The sequence below is a fragment of the Talpa occidentalis genome, unplaced genomic scaffold, assembly GCF_014898055.3.
Source record: "Talpa occidentalis isolate TD23 unplaced genomic scaffold, MPIMG_talOcc4v2.1 talOcc4.14, whole genome shotgun sequence".
NCBI classification, from domain to species: domain Eukaryota; kingdom Metazoa; phylum Chordata; class Mammalia; order Eulipotyphla; family Talpidae; genus Talpa; species Talpa occidentalis.
This window is the reverse complement of record NW_023601433.1, coordinates 39,587,027-39,605,018: the sequence shown is the minus strand read 5'-3', so window position 1 is coordinate 39,605,018 and position 17,992 is coordinate 39,587,027. Positions and strand designations below refer to the sequence as shown.

Sequence of the window (17,992 nt, the reverse complement as noted above, 5' to 3'; positions counted from 1 at the left end):
TATTTTCACTTTTATTTATTATAAACAAAATGGCACAATTTCACTAGAAGAAGAAAGAAAAATGTAGTTGCCTCAGTGTCCTGTCACTTTGGAGTATCTCCCAATATCTCTGTACTATCTACTCTCTCCTTCCAGGAATCAGGTTCAGGGGATTGGTTTTAAAAAACTCCTATGTTGATCTGCACAGTACCAGGCAAAAGTGTGAATTATTCATGAAAAATAATAACAATTAAACTTATTTAAATATTTCCTTTGCAAGATTCAAAGTGCATGATGTAGATCAAAAAAAGAAACTGAGTTCCACTAGCTTCCTTTACTAAAGAAGAACCTCATTATACTCCTCTGATGGGGCCAGTGGGAAGAGGATACTTAATTACCTAACCTAGCAACATCTGTGCATCTTACTGTATTTCAATTTTAATACCTAGAAGTAACTGTCAGACATGGATTCTCAAAAAATGCCAGCCTATGGACACACACAGATAAAATAGACAAATGTATCCACACATCACGATAGATGCCATTATCTAAGCAAGATAAGGAAAAGGAGAAAGTTCTGTCTTTAGAAGTTTTTAATACCCAGAAAGTAAAAGTAAGAAAGGGAGGCGGAAAGGGGTCAAGTGGGGCTGAAAGGCAAGTCAAAGTAGACAATCATTTAAAAAAAGTAACATTTTTCTTTGTTCTGTAATAACTTAGTATAATCAGATTGCTTTCCTAACAACAAATGTTAGAAAGAATAGAATTTTTAAAGTAGGTAAGAATATGAAACACAATTTTGGAATTTGAAAAAATGTGAGGGTGGAGATCTTGGTGAGCGAGATTGGCTATGGGAAACTAGACAGCCAGGGAGCATTCTGAGCTCCTGAAAGAACAAAGCGCCTCTAGGAAATAGGACTTCCTTCCCTTTTGAATGGACCAAGACAACTATATTGAAATTTTGTTAGGTTGTCCTTAAGTTCCACCTTTTCTGTTAGCCTAAAACAGAATGATGAAAACATAGGTAAGTACAAGTTGGAAGATTGATGCTGGGGACACAAGCTGGGTACGGACATGTTTTACCATCACGGTCGCACACATCACCAACTCAGTGCATTCAATCTTATACAAATATTTGGAATTCTTCTAAGAAACAGATAAAAAATTAAGCGTAGGATCTTGGAAGTGAGGGTGTGAAAGCTTAAGTTTAGGTTTAGTATTAGCTTTATGGTGACTCTCTCCGGGTGGGAATCATTTCTAAACCTCAACATGGAGATTTCTGGACCTACTAAACATAGAGCTTCCATATGATCCAGAAATTCCACTCCTAGGTATTTACCCAAAGGACACAGAAACATCAATTCCAAAGAGCACCTGCACCCCTATGTTTATAGCAGCACTACTTACAATAGCTAAGCTTTGGAAACAACCCAAATGCCCAAGAATAGATGACTGGATCAAGAAGATGTGGTACATATATACCATGGAATATTACTCAGCATTCAAAAAAGATAAACACATGCAATTTGCAGCAACATGGATGGCGCTGGAAGGGATCATGCTCAGCGAAATAAGCCAGAAAGAAAAAGAAAAATACCGGATGGTCTCACTCATAGCAGGAATCTAGAAAACTTAAATAAGGGACCAGGAAAATGAATAACTATAAGAAAGTGAAAATCAAAATCAACAAAAAACTATGAACCAGAGACACTTTTTGGGGGGTGGGGGGCGGGAGGGGAGGGATTGGGGTCAGAATGGGGCGTTTGCAATTGTATGGGGGAATATAAAAATAAAATTTATTATTTAAAAAAAAAAATAAAATAAAATAAAAAAAAAAAGAAAGTGAAAATCAAAATCAACAAACAACTATGAACCAGAGACACTCTATGGGGGCTAGGGGGCGGGAGGGGAGGGATTGGGGCCAAAATAAGGGGGTTGCAATTGTATGGGGAATATAAAAATAAAATTTATTATAAAAAAAATAAAAAATAAAATGTGCAATATAGGAAAAAAAAAAGACTTCTAATAGTTAAACCAAAAAAAAAAAAAACAAACAAAAAACAAAAAACACAAAGTTATACGGCAATATCCTCTTAAATGTGGCACCTCTCCTACACTGTATGTGCCAAGAAACCTCTAGTGTCAAGAGAATGTGCCAGAACATCAACTCTGAAGTCAAGCACTTTGTATGTGATTTAGTACTTAAGAACAAATAAAATCCTCCCAAATAACAAACTTCTGGCGGATTTTTTTTGATAGGAAGAATATGGGAGAAAAGGGAAAAGCACCAAGAAGATGGTAATTCTACTATCCAGAGATATCTGCTAAATATTTTAGTGGTTTATTTTTTTGATGCCAATGTTTTTATTTACATTTTATTTTAAAGATTTATTTATTTATTTATACAAGCACTGGGTACAGTCAGAAGCACGGGAGGGTGAAAGAATTCACCAGAGCCAGAGCGGGGAGCAGAGCAGGCAGACCGACAAAACACACTGCTGAGGGGGAGCAGCAGGCATGGCAGGAGAGGTCTACCATGCCATGTGGGACCCTTGCCAGTGGCCGGGGATAGAACTTGCGCTGCAGAGGCTGCGGGCAGCTTCGCAGCCCAGCGCTCAACCGCTGTGCCACCTGAGGAGGCCCTGTTTTTATTTACATTTAAGTCAACCTGAATTATTATTTTAAGTACATGCTGCATCATAAATACAACTTCATTAAATAGACCCATCACAAAATATCAAAAATTTATGCACACCTCTGCAGAAATTTGTTGCTAAATTTGAGAAAAACTGTTCTATTGATGAAAACATTTTAATGATTTTTGAAAGTGAGATTTCAATTGTTCACATTCTGACTGGCAAACAACTCATTCATTTAACTCCACGTAGATAGTTTCCCTGGTTGGGATTCATGTCACTCCTTTGGACACCACCCTTTTCCTCTCAGTAACACACCCAGGGTTCCCACCGCCTCCCTTGCTTCTGGGTATAGCTGTGATTTTCCTCTCTTCCCTGCTTTTGCCCAGGTCATCAGCATTTCAGAAGTCCTAAGCCCTGTGCATTGGCAGAAGATGTATCCCAAAAACCCCAAATTGAAACTCTGGATCAATTTTTATAATTTTAGTGCTATAAATTTTGTTTGGGTTATACAGTATTAAAAACCCAGAAGATATATTTAGCTAAACTTTCTTTCCTCACCTCTGCATTCCACAGAAAAGTAACAAGTTGGTCAGAAACAGATATTTTGCTTGTGCTGCTATGCAAGCTTAAAAAGAATAACTTTTTATTCAGTAGCTTATCTTACCAGATTGAGTGCATGCAATAGTGGCCAAGATCACAGACTTTGGAGTAAGATATGCCTGAGTTTAAATATAGGTTATGCCACTTACTATCTGCAGGCAGGCAGTTTAGAGTGAATATTTCCTTTGAAGCCATCCTATTAATGAGTATTTTCTTACCTGCCATCTTATTTTTGAAATATATTAATCGAATTGTCTCCAGCCCTAAAAGATTTAATGATCCTTCACTGTTTAAAGGTCGGACCTAAAATTAAAAAAAAAGTTATTTCTACAAAACCTTCAGAAATTAAATCATAAAAAAATTGGCATATAAAGTACACACTTTAAGACTTTTAATTGTCCATCCTTTTCAAAATATAGTTCTCTTAGAAAAATCAACAAAAAATTAACTTTAATTCTAACTGGAAAGGTACCAAATGATCTAATATTGGCAATATTGTAATGATAACATTTTAAAGGTAGAACATTCTGGATAAAAAGGGAGAAATACATTTTTACCTAAAATTGGACTTTCTAAAGCCATTAGTAAACAAATGATTATACTGAAATATCACACCTATTTTCTGAAACTTATTTAATTCATTTGATCAGACTTGACTGATTCAATCTTACTGACTGGTATGACAGATTTGAAATTGTACATCACTGAGGAGAGGAGGAACGATCAGGAAATGGTGATGGAGCAAATGGTTCTCTATATGTGACAAATGCAATTGAATCCTAACTTCACATCATACACCAAAATCAATTCTAAATGGATTAAAGACAAACATAATAGACAAGTATTTCAAATTTTCAAAAGAAATAAAGGCTGTATCTTTATGACTTTGAGATAGGAATTTCTCAAATAAAAGAAAAAGGATAGACTTAAAAGAATGATACACTTAACTACATCAAAAGTTGTAACAATAAATTTCAGCCAAACAGTATTTTATAACAGTAAGTTCAGTAAAGTGCACTATAAAAATGGCTATGTCACAAACAGGGAAAAGAATCACCACACCCACTACTAATCTATTATCTACAATATATACAGAATTTCAGTAAATCAATATGAAAATAACGATTAAACTGAAAAATGAGCAAAAAACTGAACAGTAATTTCACAGAAGAGAAAATAAGAATTATGAATAAACACAAAGTATCAGAAACAACAGTGACTTGGGGACACATACATTAATACTTCAATAGGATATTAGAATAACCATTTATAATGGTTTAAAACTGATTTCTGACAATGGCAAGTGTTAGAGAGGATGTAGGTCAGAAGGAAATGTTATATACTAGTGGTGGAAGTGTCAATTGGTCCAATTACTTTGGAAAATAATTTGACACTATCTTGTGAAGCTGAATACTTGTATTCCCTGTGTTCCATCAATTCCACTCCTAGGCACTGACTTAAATAAACTCCTGCATACACGTTTCAGAAGATATAGGCAGTAGTGCTTACAGTAGCAAAAAGGAATTATTCTGCTAATCAGAGAAGGAACAAATAAATTGTGATCTATTCATTCAAGAGAATATTTTATACTAGTGAAAGCAATGAGCTATACAGTACATGTAATAACATAGATGAATCTTAGAAACACAGTAAATGTGTAAAGAAAGTGAGGTGGAAAATGACACACAACACTTATACAGTCCCAAATACAAGAAAAACTTAACAATATGTTGTTTAGGAGCATTTAAACATGCCAAAAAAAAAAAAGTTTGTATTTTAAGAAAAGCAAGGAGAAGACAAAGACAACATCAGGACAGCAATTTTCTTGGGGGAGAGGCAGGGGTAGGGAATAGGAAGAAATATCATATAGATGCAGTGGTATTGGTACCACTCTCTGGCTCTGTAGTCAGGAGGTAGGTTCACAGGTGTTCAGCTTATTATTATAATTCATAAGTTACATATTTTCCCATAGATATTATAAAATTTACATGATAAAAATAAAACTAATTGTAACCAGCCTACATTCATAAACTAGAGGATCACATAATGTGGCAGTTACTTACAAGAGCTTTTTTCATTGCTGATGTGATTTAAAATTGGGGCAGATTTTGAAATATGATCTTGGCAACTTTACCTATTTCTTTATTTTTTTTTTTTTTTTTTTTTTTTTTTTTTTTAAATAGAGGCATGTTTTTTATATTATTTATTTGTTTGATTGTTATATTACATGCACTGGATAATAAAAGCGCGGGATGTGAGAGAAATTCACCAGAGCCAGAGCAGAGCAGGAGCAGGACACATAACTGCTGAGGGGAGCAGCGACAGCAGGAGAGAGGTCTGTCCTTATACGGCTCTCCTGATTTAGCAGCCGGGATCGAATTGTGCAGATGCGGGCAGCTTTGAAATACCTGGCAACTCCTACCTATTTCTTTAAACCCTGCCCCCAATTAATGATACATGGCGCATATACTACACAATACCTAAATGGAAGGATTACTTTTTACTTGTTACAAAGTAGCTGTTCTATACATACACAAATGCTCTTCATGTTACTACAGGAAAATATTAAAGAAAAATGTTATGTTTTATTAGAAAACATGCCAAACCTTTATTTTTTTAGTCATGAGATGTCAAACAACTTTGGTTCTAAGTTTAATTAATATTCTAGCCTGAGAAATCTGTCCTCATAGGCTTAGAAATTACATACCATTATGTGAAATACAGTTTAAAAAAAAGAAAGACATGGCCCCTCAGAACTCCTTAAACTAAAGTGGAAAATAATATCGATATTTTTGGTTGTAAATTGTATTCAAGTTGTTCAATATAATGGCAATCATATTTATGTCAACATAATAACCACAATGAAACTAAATTTAATAAAACAGTATTGTGTTGCGCTACCTATAAAATTAACCAGCTTGATTAAAAGATTTTCATTATGATTACAACCAAAAGTCTAACAATTTGATTTATGATTTTCTTTCATTCTTAGCTAAGCTCCAAATTGCCAATTATATATGCCAGAAAATGGGAAATTTAGTAAAAACCAGCTAATTGCTTAGCCCACATTTTAATGTTAAATTACCTTTTTGAGTGGAAGAGTCTGAATCCATTCCATGGAGTTCACATCAAAGATATCAACTGCATTCTCACTATACACTGAGAGATACGGTGCATTATAACCTAAAACGAGAAGGAGGCAAGAGTGGACCGATTATCTTTAACTATTGAAACCAAAACAATTTGTCAGCTCTATACTAAATAAGTGCAGAGTGGAATACCACCAAATTACTACTGTTATACAGTAGCCAGATCAACATATTTTTGGAGTAAACAGAACACAAATCATATATGAAGGGTTAGCAACCATGGGTCAGATACCATAATCAGCATGACACTGAAGGATTTTGTTAATAGTATGGGTATAACATACTATTAGCTAGTATGTTAACACTAGTTCTATAAAGCAATTTCATTACATTTTACAGTATCTGATTTCTAGAGTAGTTAAGCTAGTATTACTGGTCATAAAACAAGCTTACAAAACAGAGAAATCTTTAGGTAAGAGGCCCAGTCACAGTTAAATGAATAGTGTAGATGCTCAATATACACTTACTGGAAGCATGAACATCAAAAAATGATAACATAAGCAAAGAGAAATGAAATGATTCTCCTAAACCAATGCGACAAACTGTTGGCAGAGGTATTCATAAAAGCCAGATATTCCAATTCTTATTCCATATTAGAATAAATATTTTGAATTATTACTTGACTAGGTTATAAAACAGCATTCATTCTAAATATCATGTCGAGAAGAGAAGGTATCGCAGAAGAAACAAGATATTAATAAGTCCGGGTGGGTAGAATTTTTCTTTTGTTTCTTTTTATCCAGATTTTCTAATTTTTCTGTAGTAAATATGTGTGGCTCTTCTAAACTTTCTTCCACTGAACCTTCAAACTCAACTGTACATCATTCCTTCTATATTGTTCTGGTGGGAGAAGTTTCATTTCTTCTGTCACATAGTCTTCTTCCTGGTTCTGAGTCCTACCCTCTCTAGTCCTTCTGTGGGATCCTGCTCTGTTTTCTATATTTACCACATAGTCAACCATCTCTAGTTCTCCTGTGTCTATTTACCTTCAGCATTTAAACATGTTCAAATATCTTACACTAAAAATAAAACGTTTTTGATTAGGCAATCCTCCTACGGCCTCTACAGAGCTCTGGTTCTGCTATCACAGTAATTGTGTGCTACTGCCACCTGTTGTTGTGTCATGCACCTATTCTACCACACTCCGTGCTCTGTGAGGGGAACACCATCTATTTTGCTCACTGAAACACACAGTGAAATGGCACATAATCAGTATTCAATTTTATCAATGTATAGATACTTCTTGGAAGAGCACAATATTTTACATTTTACATAAAAATGTAAAACAGAATAATATTTTTATAGAAGCTATATATTATCTTTGCATAATCCATTAAATAATTGACTTAGTAATTACTTCTCCCAGAGTAGATCTCGTGAGCCATTAATGCTCACAAGCACTGTATTTTTGGGGGACCATGAAGACAACTACTTAGGGCTATTTTGAATTCAAGAGTACGGGTTAAAAATCCATCTAAGCCAATCTTTCCTTAGAAAGGTTAGCTTTAGTTATGTACATGTCAGTGCTGGTCCTACTGTTCCAGGTCTTACTACATATGGTTACTTTATATAAACAGCATAATTAGTACTTAGAATAGCCCTCAAATTACTTTAAAACATAACCTGTCATTAATAATGATACAGACAGATGAAATAGAAAGAAATGGTAAGACAGCCAAAAGTAAAAGCTTACAACAAGAGGAAGGATTTGCTGGCCACATCAGTTCCTGCTGTCTAGATCTTCGGCCCTGGCAGTCAGTGTATATCCCAATGCTGTTAAAACACAGCAGGTATTCTTTACTGGAGATCTCGACCGCGCAGATGGCATCCATTGGCTGATGTGCAATAAATGATAGTGTGTGGTCATTTGAATGGAGCATACTGTATGGGCTTCCTTCTCCATTCAAGGGGTATCTTAGAAATCCTGACTGGAATCCTACACAGAGCTGTTCACTGAAGATTGCCATCCACTGGACATTATATGGAACTTGAATCTCCTTAAATTTTCTGTGACGGGTCTTGCTCTGAAATAGTTCATAACAGAGGACCTGCCTTTTCATAGCCACACACAGACATGTAAGAGCTCCATGGTGCACTTTTCCAGAAGTTATGGTTTGACACCCTTTAGTTTCTGCCAGCTTATAAAAATCAGTCTCTCGCCCATCCAAAGCTGACATAGGAAAGAGTCGTACATGACGATTTCGTCCTGAGATCACAGCAACAAGCTGATCATTCGGAATGAGCTCAATCTGATGAATCTTCTTATTGTCACCAACTCGAATAATTTCTATGTGAAGAAATAACATCTATTATATGCAAAGTAATGCTTTCTTAATCATATCCCAATTATACTAAAAAAGATGCATGTCAACTTATAATAAAGATAGATATACACAGAGAATAAGAGATCAGAAAACATACAGAGAAAGAGGAAGATAATCACACCTATTATAAGATAATTTAACCCATGTGTAGTAAGGTACCAAATTCAGCACTGAGATTTCTGGAAGTCAAGGCAAGGGTTCTATGTAATAAAGCATGCCACATCTTCAAACGAAATTTTTTCCTTGGCACTAAATTCTAGACAATATCACCAAGGGTTTCCATTTAAAAAACAACAAAGAAATGATTAACTCACATTTCACTAGTGGTATTTCTATGGGTAAAAAATTAATCCAGTTTAAATACATTGCTTCCCAAAGAGCCTACACTAGATTGAACAATATTAAAGTAAACTGATTCCTTTTTATTTAATTATTTAATTTCTCCCTAGAAAAAAATTATTCTATTTAAGCGTGGAAAAAACCCAGTAACAAACACATTTCAATAACTTACCTCTTCTAGGTCTATTAAAACAATATAAAGTTCAACTCAGGAGGATAAAAAAGAATTAAGGAGGATATTTTAAATATATCTTTTGACTTATAAAATCACCTGGTTAGGATGAATAATAAAAATGTCCCACTCTTTTTAGAACTTAGAATCTAGAGTTTGGAATTTTCTAACACATGGTTTAGAGTTATCCACAACAATTAAATTTTCTCTTACCATCTTTCGTGACATGCACCACAAATAATCCTTCTTCATTCCCCAAAGCTATCCTTTCGTGATCTATGTAAGACATAAACATGAAAGATTTTTTTATTAGGTAAAAACTATTTCAAACTAAAATAAAAAAGATAAAGAAATTTGGTAGCAAAAAACCTGCAATAAATGAAACAATAATTTAAAAATGACAATTTGTACTATTAAATTTCCTTTCAGATTATAGTGGTAAATATCTCAGGTCATATTCAGTAGAACAGTCATTAGAAAGTAATTTCTATCAATACTTAAAAAAGGAAGTTACTCTTTAGCCAATAAACAGAAGGTGAAAAGATGGAAAACCTAGTTTGTTAGTATCCTGGGTTCAGTCACTTCTTGTTTTGGGAGGGAAAAATTGTGAACTGTACTCATTAAATTTTTTTTTTTTTAAAGATTTATTTATTTATTTATACAAGCACTGGGTACAGTCAGAAGTGCAGGAGGGTAAGAGAATTCACCAGAGCCAGAGCCGGGAACAGAACAGGCAGACTGACGAAATAACACTGCTGAGGGGAGCAGCAGGCACCATGTGGGACCCTCGCAGGTGGCCAGATTGAACTGTCACTGCAGAGGCTGCGGGCAGCTTCCCAGCCCAGCGCTCAACCCCCAGCCCAGCGCTCAACCGCTGTGCCACCAGGGGAGGCCCTGTACTCATTAAATTTACAAGAAAATGACAAATGGCTTGGATATATACATATGAATAGGGTGAAGACTTAAATCTCCAGACACAGAAGCTTCCATTCCTTAGGGACATTGGACATGCAGGGCGCTCTGTGTTATTTATTCCGCTGTATTTATTTCCAATAACCTGTGAAAGGTAAACAGTATCTAAACTTCACACATGAAACTTATGCTTTAAGTAATTAAACAACTTGTTTTAAGTCCTACAAGCAGAATACAGGTTTGTTAATAGGCTAATCTTTAGTATTCCTGCTTTCTCAGAAGTAAATTAGAAAAGCGTATCCTTTACTGAAAAAATAAAGCTCTAATGCAGTCTCATTCATTCAATAAACATTTACTGAGCATATGTGACATAACACACACTGTGATGGTTATTGGGACTCCCGGATGAAAGCCAGCCCCTGCTTGCAAGGTAGGTTAGTAAAAAATTGTAGTAACATAACAGATGTTATAAATTCATACCTATGATTGCAGCTGCCTGGGTGGTTTTAATGAGGGGTAGAGTGCTGTCATAAGCCTCTTTGGGAACATAGACTGAGCGGTCTCTGAATTTGTTTTTCTTCAAAATCTTGTGCAATTCACTCAGCACTCCTACCCACTTACTCTTCTCATTCTCACTGTCTGCTAGCATGAGGATCGAACATTTGTTACTAGATGCTGAGAGCTGGGAAGATGTGACCTAGAACAATTTAATCAATATTCATGATGTTAGAAAACAGATACTCTTTAAGTCAGCCTTATGCTTGTGCTAGCTTGCTTAGCTCTAGCCAACAAAATGAACATTCATTAAACAATACATTTAGCTATTCCTAACATAAATAATATCTTTAGCTATTCAGAACAATAACTATTTTTAGAATTAGAATTCACAGAGATAGCAACTACCATTATATCATAGTATAATTTTTATTTTCTTTGCTATTAAATGCCAGAATACTGTCACTGAAATATGCATTACTAAATATTCATATAATAGCAGCAAATGTCATTTATTGAGTAATTACAGATCACTGGGCACTGATCAAAGTGCTTTACTAGTATTAACTTATTTAGCCTTCTCAACATCTTCATGAGATAGTATTATTATTACACCCTGATTTTATATATGGAAAAACTATGATACAGAGAAATAAATTATTCCAAGGCTACAAGGCTAGACTGGGATCCTATGTTCATGTTTGGAGACACCACACCACACTGATTTTCAACTTGTTTTAAAATGTCTTAATGTTAATAGCTACATTCCCCATTCCTTCACAACAATGACTCACATTATTTTATAGAAAATCAGAATACCTGAGTCAATATTTAAATGAGATTATTATATAAACTGCATAATCAGGAAAGATTTTAATTATATATATAGGAATTACATATTATATATATATATGAATAGCTTATAAAGCTAATTAAAGCAGCAGTGGCAATAAAACCTATCTATGAGAATCAGTAATAAATTATATGGAATTCTGTAGGCTCCCTTGGTGGCTGGGGAAAGACTAAACTGTTCTTGATCTGGGAACTGAGTTTGTCTAACCTTCTTAGATACAAGACTATAGACAAATACTAAGTATAGCAGCATAATATTGGATAGGTAGTCCTTATCTTCTGTCCTCCACTCCCTCCTGCCTTCCTTCCTCCCTTTGCATTTTTTTTTTTACCTCTATTGTTTCAGTTCACTGATTCTTGATAGCACTATGGTAGACAGCCTACAAAGATGGTTACCAACAACTCTCCCTATGGAATTCCATTCTTCTTATCAAGAAATGGAGTCTATTTCCCCTTCCCTTAATCTCTGCTAACCTCATGACTTGTTTTGACCAACAGAATACAGACTATTATTATGCCTGCTTTGGGCCTAGTCCTTAAAAGGTCTGGCAGCTTCTTTTGTTCTCTTGGAAGTCAGCCATGGAAAGCTTAGCCAGACTACTAAATTATTATACAGACTACACGGAGAGTGTTAACAGAAAGCACGAAGACCACCTAGTGAACATCTAGCACCAAGCTCCCAGATATGAGAGTCAGGCCGTTTTGGCTATTCCAGAACTAAATGAGTTGAAATCAGCCACATGAGTGACCCCGGTCAATGTCAAAGGAACTGTACAGATGACCCACAGAATGGTAAAAAAAATAAATCACTATTGGTTTAAGTAACTATCTTAAGAAATCTCACATTCAATTTTCCATGTGGCAGTATTTATTTGAAAACTGATGTTGTTAGGGGGAAATGATGTCCTGAGATAATCCCATACAGGCTTTGTGGACCTCACCCCCACTTCGGGGTTGCTCTACAACAATGTGACTCAAAAATATTAACCAAAAGGAAACCTATTTTAGGAACCATACATTCATGTTTTGCACAGATCTTGCACTAAGAATCTACTTAGCACCAATTATCTATATATTTAAGTATTGTGTGACATGGAATACATAAAGAAATACAAGGTTTGCTCCCTATTCTTAGTAAGTTTATGATTTATATAGAGAGGCAAAACATATACTTACTCTAAATATACAGGGTATATCTTTTCGACTTGCATGAATAACGTCAGAAGCCAGGACTGAACTCACAGAAAATTCTTCATCCCTGGAGGAAAAGTGGAACATCAAAAGTCAGCGTATGTGGGTATGTATGTGTAGTTCTGGATGTGTACACAAGTAACACATATGAACTTATCCTCAAAACTTAATTACACAGAAAATTTGATTTTTTCCTCATATAATTGGTAGGGCCCAAAATTAACTTATCAAAAGTAAATTAACAATGACACATTATACAAGAGCTAGAAATAACTGCTGGCTTACCCACAGTCACAAGGCCAGTAAGAATTCAGGTAGAACTGGTATTTGAACCCAGTAGGACTCTAGAACTTCCAGAAGACTGTACCCTTTTCCCTCCCATTAAACATATCAAGAGCTTTCAACACAGCTTATCTTAATATTTCATTGATCCTTCAAAACCTATAATAGACTTCTTTCACAATGATTTATTCCTTGTGATTCCTTAACTTGGTTATTGGTAGCATCATTCTCTTGGTTTTGGAAATTTGACACCTTAGTCTTGAATTTCCCCCTACCCCAAATATTTTTCTATATTTAAACCCTTACAGCAGGCTCCAAGTCAGATTTTTTTTTTTTTTTTTTTTGCTACTATTTCTTGCATCTTGTCCTATCATATTCTGTATTTGTGGGGAAGATGTTTTGAGATTCTGGTACTAACTGCCAGCGTGAGTCATAGTTGTTAAGTCTTAGTTTTGAACAGTGGAAAAAGATCTAGATTGGGGCTATGTGTTTGCAAGTCATCAACACAGAGGGAGTAAATAAGATCACTCAGGGAGTAAATAAGATCACTCAGGGGATAGGTCTGGACTTACAGAAGAGGAAAAGGAGAGCAATCCTAGGGGCAGGGAGAGAGTGTGAAGAGTGGGACCAGAAACATTCAGGAAATAGATTTACTTAAATGTTTATCAATTCATTATGCATTTCAAGAGCAGTCTGATTTTGAGATTTTTGTTTCCTTTGCTCATAGTGGAATTATACTCTAAGCCTTTACATGATAGTAAGTACCACACAATAGGCCTTCATTATCTCAGCAACCTTAAATTGGACTTTTAGATTCAATATTTGCTTCTTTTTCTTGACCCCCAGCTCCAACAAATTCAACACATACCAACATGTCCTGTAACTACACCTTACTTCCTATCTTTAGTCATCTTACTATAACAATATTAGGAAATTAACATGAAAATAAATTTAAATAAAAGAATTAAAGAAAACTCAACACTTTTTTTATTCCTATGTTGCAAAGACAGATATTTGTGAATGTTTACCTCATGTCAATCACTTGACTGATTACAACACTGGGCTGAGATGCTTTTCCTTCAGCAACATCATAGAGAAAGAGTTTGAAGTCACAAACTACAGCCAATGATCTTTGCCATCCTTTCTTCACTCCTGCTGGCTTAGGGATCTTAGTTTTGATTTAGACAGGCAAACAAAAACAATTCAAATTAACAGGTTGTAACGAGTGAGTCCCTTTAGTTACACATGCAATTGCAAAGTGAAAAGTTAAAAATAAATCTGCCACTTTGGTTGGCAAAGTAGCAGATGAACTATCATTAATATGTCATAAATAACATATGAAAAAACGAGAACAAATTCTTCAAACATTGAAGGACATTTTACTGTGAAGATCTTTAAAATGGTACCATTTTAACTTTCACTAGCAATGTATTCATATATATTTTTTTAAGTAGCATAAAAGCCAAATTTGGTAGAAAGATGACATGCAGCTTACACTTATAATACCATTCAATATTATACGTGAGATTATACCTTGATGATATCTCATACATCATAAGTATAAGCCACTTCTTAGGAAGACCAACAGATCCTTTATGGTGATTTCAACATCTTTTCTTATAAGATATAGTGAAGAAAATTTTGAGATATTTTGAAATTTACTTCTAAGCAAATGCAAAGTTTTTGTTTTCCAATCTTTACATGAAATAAAATTATCAAATGCATTTTATTCAATTAATTTTCTGTCAATACCTGTATAAAGTGACTGGATTTAACTTGAATCAATTAGTAAGTTTTAAAATATTAATCTTTATAACAGTAATATAGTGGAACCAAATAAGACATCAGTGTAAAAAAAATAACAGTACAAACCACAACAAAGCAAAAACAGACAATTATAAACCAGAGACATCCTGCAGGGGAGGAGGAGGGAGAGGGATCAGAGGGAGGGAGGAGCACAGTGACTGTGGTAATGGTGCACGGGTACCTTGGGGAAGGAAATTCTAGGGGGACTCAATCTGAGGGGGTGGGGGGAAGCAAATATTGTCTAAAAAATGTAAAAAAATGATAAATGTTAAAATTTAAAAAAATGAAAGTAAAAAAAATAAAAAAATAAAATATTAAGCAACCTACTTATACTTACCCTAACATGACCTTCATAAGCTGTTCCTATTCCTTTCTGTGGATCTATACCCAGGGGACCTTTTGTCTGTTCAGGAGGAACTGGACAAGCAGTGGGAGCTTTGTTTACACAAGTTATATGACAGGAGAATCCGCATGCTTTTTGGAGGGAGAAAAAAGAAATAATATTCAATAAAAATTCATTTTTACAAAAATAAAATTCACAGAACACTCATTCTATGCAAAGTACTAAGTTACATGAATGCTTATCTCTGATTTTATTTTTAAAACCTGTTTTGTCATTTAGGGAACTGGTTTATTTGCTTATCAATAAGAAATAGTGAATTTTTAAATTGTATTTTATTATTTCAATGTGTTAGCTTATTGAAAGAGATTTAAAAAAAAAAAACAACTAGCCTTAGGAATGAAAAGGTTGATTTAGACTTTAAATTCCTGAATGAGTAAGTTTCTGGAGTTCACTCATTCACTGCAAGTTGCTATCTGCCCTGAAATTTCTCTTTAAGCATCACTAATGGACATTAAACTCTGTCATTTTTGCTGTATCTGGCAAACTTTATCCATGCCAAGGAGGTATAAAATAAGGGTAAATTCAGGAGTTATTGAGGGCTTTTAACTATTCTGTGAATCTAAAAGAGGTACAATTATCACCATTTGCATCTGATTTGCCTTGGATCACTGAGCCTGTAAGTTATCAATGTTTTCAGTATTCAGGTAGTTTGGGGTTCAGAGCTTGCATACCTATTTCTAGCAATACTGCCATTACACTTCCATTTGATGCTTAGATAATGAGTTTGAGATCCTAAGCCAAAATGATAAATAAAAATAAACTCCTAAATTTCATTGAGACTTGGTGAGGTAAGAATTAAAGATTAAAATATGTAAAATGACTTGGGAAGAGTTATAGGCTAAAAATGTCTATTTAGACAACTACTCTAAGAGTGGATCCTGGAGAATACATGGGAAAGATTAAAACAGAAACTAGAGGTATATCATTGTGGGAATACATACACAGGGGGAAATAAATTATATATATCACTAATGAATACCATAAAACCAACAGAGGCAAGATAGGCTAGTACTGACTCTTGAAAACTATATAAACATCTATAAGACATCCTTCGCCTATAAGTAGATTTGTTACAATTTGTTTGACAAGCAAAACTCTCACCTCCAAAGGGCAGTGGAAAAAGCAAAATAATTATCTTACACTGGATCTAATTTCCACCAACCAGAGAGAAAATGATAATGACAGTAATCTGTAGAGGCTGTAAACTTATGTTATTGTAAAACCTGAAAGCCTGGGCATACTCTAATCTGTCTCCTTTACAGCTTTACAGAGCAGGCTTTAGAAGAGAAGAGAGTCTGAAGAGATTGTAAAATTTCCTATTCTAGGGAACTAAGGTCAGGTAGTGTCTAGATTCTTTCTGATTATAAATTTAAAACATTTATAAGTACTAAGTTCTGAATCAGAAAAGGCTTTAAAAATATACGTATTCTCTCCTTTGACATTAGACACACTTTCCTTTCAATGATTTAGGGTATTTCTTTTTAGATTACTTTGCTATCCTTACTTTTTTACCTGTCCTAACTATGTTTCTTAAAGGTTCTGTCCTCATATTTGTTTTTTTGCACTCTACATGTGCTTATCTGGATAATGTCACTCATAGTCATCCTGTCATACAGTTATAACTCACATCTCTCCTTTTCAACCTTAATTATGCACCTAATGGCCTAGTTAAGACCATGTTATCTACATCTTCCATTTTGGTTGTGAGAATTAAGCAGTACAGAATACACTGCCTTAAGATAGTATTATTTTCCCCTTATTCCAAGTATTCAAATACAGGCTAACTATAATATATAACAGGAACACATGCATCTGATGGGGGCTGATGACCTCCATTCAAGGTCCCTTCTAATCCTAAGAGTTAAGAAATGGAAACTAATATTAGAATTTAAAATAGCAATTACTTTCATCTTTTTAATAAAACATACTAGTAAATTATATGTGAGGCATTGTTATAGTAGTAAATCTGATTTCACAAAAAAATATATTTCTAATAGACAAGTAATATATCCCATAAAGATTTGAAATCATTTTCATTTCAGATGTCTTAGGAAAAATAAATATATTATGTTTTCTGTTCAAAAGAATCCTGATCTCTCATCTCTCAGAATGTGAGCTACATAAGGGCAGACTGTTTTTCTTTTTCTCCGTCCACTTGGAGATAGAGACACTACTTGACCTTAGGCTTGGACACTGTATCTCCAGTGTCCAAAACACAGAGAGAAAGAATTAATGTCTGGAGGGAAAAACATCTGCTATTGTTTTTCTTTTGCATAGAAGAACTGGGATCTAGGCCAGAGGTGCAGGGAATGAGAAGATTCACCAGAGACAGAAGGGGGAACAGAACAAGAGGATCTACTGAAATACACTGCTGAGGGGAACAGTGGGAGGGACAGGAGAGGTCTGCTGCGCCATATGGGGGTCAGCTCCCCAGCCAGGGATCCAACTCAGGCCATTGTGGTGGTGCTGCTGCTGACACTTAACCCCTAAGCCACCGGAGGTCCAGGAAAAAACAGGAATAAAATGTCTTTTGGGGCATGACATTTAATATTTCTGGAAAAAATACTGCATTGCATTATTTTCCATAACAATTTCTTTGATAATAAATTAGTCATTTCTGTAATAAAAGACAAGAATAAATGAATAGATTCATGGATAACTTTCATTATCTTTGTCACATAGGCTAATGGTTTTACAGGACCACAAATACATCTGAATTATGAAACTATGATGAATGAAACATTTATATAAACGTATCTCCCCTAGAAAATGTTTCTAGGGATCATCTGAGAAGCATTTCCAAATTGTACAGGCTTTAGTAAAGTGCTCTGTTCCTTTCATCCAAAAGAAAT

General features: G+C 34.7%; 1 protein-coding gene across 7 annotated transcripts in view; it reads right to left on the bottom strand.

Moving 5' to 3' along the window:
• The window catches only part of CDC42BPA (CDC42 binding protein kinase alpha), a 277,737-nt gene that overhangs the window by 15,935 nt on the left and 243,810 nt on the right, over positions 1 to 17,992 (bottom strand). For all 7 annotated transcript variants that reach the window (XM_037510331.2, XM_054694969.1, XM_054694968.1 and 4 more), the window contains 8 exons: positions 15,075 to 15,211; positions 13,960 to 14,099; positions 12,635 to 12,716; positions 10,592 to 10,808; positions 9,413 to 9,475; positions 8,058 to 8,651; positions 6,301 to 6,398; positions 3,434 to 3,518 (listed from right to left, as the gene is read on the bottom strand). In XM_037510331.2, the coding sequence (XP_037366228.1) occupies positions 3,434 to 3,518; positions 6,301 to 6,398; positions 8,058 to 8,651; positions 9,413 to 9,475; positions 10,592 to 10,808; positions 12,635 to 12,716; positions 13,960 to 14,099; positions 15,075 to 15,211 (1,416 nt within the window). The remainder of the gene's footprint in view (positions 1 to 3,433; positions 3,519 to 6,300; positions 6,399 to 8,057; positions 8,652 to 9,412; positions 9,476 to 10,591; positions 10,809 to 12,634; positions 12,717 to 13,959; positions 14,100 to 15,074; positions 15,212 to 17,992) is intronic.